This window comes from Antrostomus carolinensis, unplaced genomic scaffold, assembly GCF_000700745.2.
Source record: "Antrostomus carolinensis isolate BGI_N321 unplaced genomic scaffold, ASM70074v2 scaffold27707, whole genome shotgun sequence".
NCBI lineage: Eukaryota > Metazoa > Chordata > Aves > Caprimulgiformes > Caprimulgidae > Antrostomus > Antrostomus carolinensis.
Window position 1 is genome coordinate 1 of NW_010328469.1, and position 1,267 is coordinate 1,267.

General features: G+C 60.5%; 1 protein-coding gene and 1 non-coding gene across 2 annotated transcripts; both read left to right on the forward strand.

Annotated features, from left to right (window-relative positions):
• Positions 1-31: 31 nt before the first annotated feature.
• ATP5F1B (ATP synthase F1 subunit beta) lies at positions 32-1,238 on the forward strand (the record flags this gene model as incomplete). The annotated part of the gene is made up of 4 exons (XM_010172270.1): positions 32-201; positions 420-541; positions 786-970; positions 1,069-1,238. Coding segments are annotated over exons 1-4 (626 nt in total), but the record flags the coding sequence as incomplete, so codon positions are not given.
• On the forward strand, positions 637-710 carry LOC114818749 (small nucleolar RNA SNORD59). Its single transcript, XR_003766252.1, has one exon. It is a non-coding gene; the product is annotated as a small nucleolar RNA SNORD59 (small nucleolar RNA).
• Positions 1,239-1,267: the final 29 nt, after the last annotated feature.

The following is a 1,267-nucleotide window of genomic DNA, read 5'->3' on the forward strand; positions in this document are numbered from 1 at the left end:
GTGACGCTGTCCTTGGGCCCTGGCAGGGGAGAACACCGTGCGCACGATCGCCATGGACGGGACGGAAGGGCTGGTGAGGGGACAGAAGGTGCTGGACTCCGGCGCGCCCATCCGCATCCCCGTCGGCCCCGAGACCCTGGGCAGGATCATGAACGTCATCGGGGAGCCCATTGATGAGAGGGGACCCATCACAACGAAACAGTGAGTGACTCCGTGGGCCGGGAGTTGGTGTCAGGTGAGGTTTGGAGGTGGGAACGTGGGTTCTGGAGTAGTAGACATGCTTGTGAACAGGGATGGGGCACGTCCCTGCCGTGCTTCTGTTCCTCTGGGTCACGAGCAGGGACTGCTCCTGAGGGGACTCCCACCCTGGCTGAGGGGTCTCCGTTTGGCTGCTCAGCTGCATTTCTTCCTGGCTGCAGGTTTGCTGCTATCCACGCCGAAGCCCCCGAGTTTGTGGAGATGAGCGTTGAACAGGAGATCCTGGTGACGGGGATCAAGGTGGTGGATCTGCTGGCTCCCTATGCCAAGGGTGGCAAGATCGGTGCGTTGTCCCCAGAGGAACTGGGGGTGTCTGGGGACGGGGGAACACCCTGCCAGCCCTGTTGGAGCTCAGGACTGGTCCCTCTGCAGCAGTTTCCTTCGCTGATGAGTAACCATTTGACTTTCGTTCTTCTGAGCTTGCTGAAGCAACGTTTATTGATCTGAGGAGGAAAGGGGTGAAGAGGAAGAAATAGGGGCCATCTGGATTGGCTTGGGGTTGAGTTGGGACTCTTCTTCCCTTCCAGGTTTGTTTGGAGGTGCTGGTGTTGGCAAGACTGTGCTGATCATGGAGCTGATCAACAACGTGGCCAAAGCCCACGGCGGTTACTCGGTGTTTGCTGGCGTGGGGGAGCGAACCCGTGAGGGCAACGACTTGTACCATGAGATGATTGAGTCTGGGGTCATCAACCTGAAAGATGCCACTTCTAAGGTGGGTTTGCTCTTCTCAGGGGACCGGGTGGGGTCCCAGCAGCACCGGGGTCATGGTGGCAGAGTGACACTGTGCCAACACCCGGGTCCTGCCCGCAGGTCGCCCTGGTCTACGGGCAGATGAATGAGCCCCCGGGCGCCCGTGCCAGAGTGGCCCTGACGGGGTTGACGGTGGCCGAATACTTCAGGGACCAGGAGGGTCAGGATGTGCTGCTCTTCATCGACAACATCTTCCGCTTCACCCAGGCCGGCTCCGAGGTCTGTGCTTGGCACGGGGCTGGGGCTGAGCGTGGTGGTG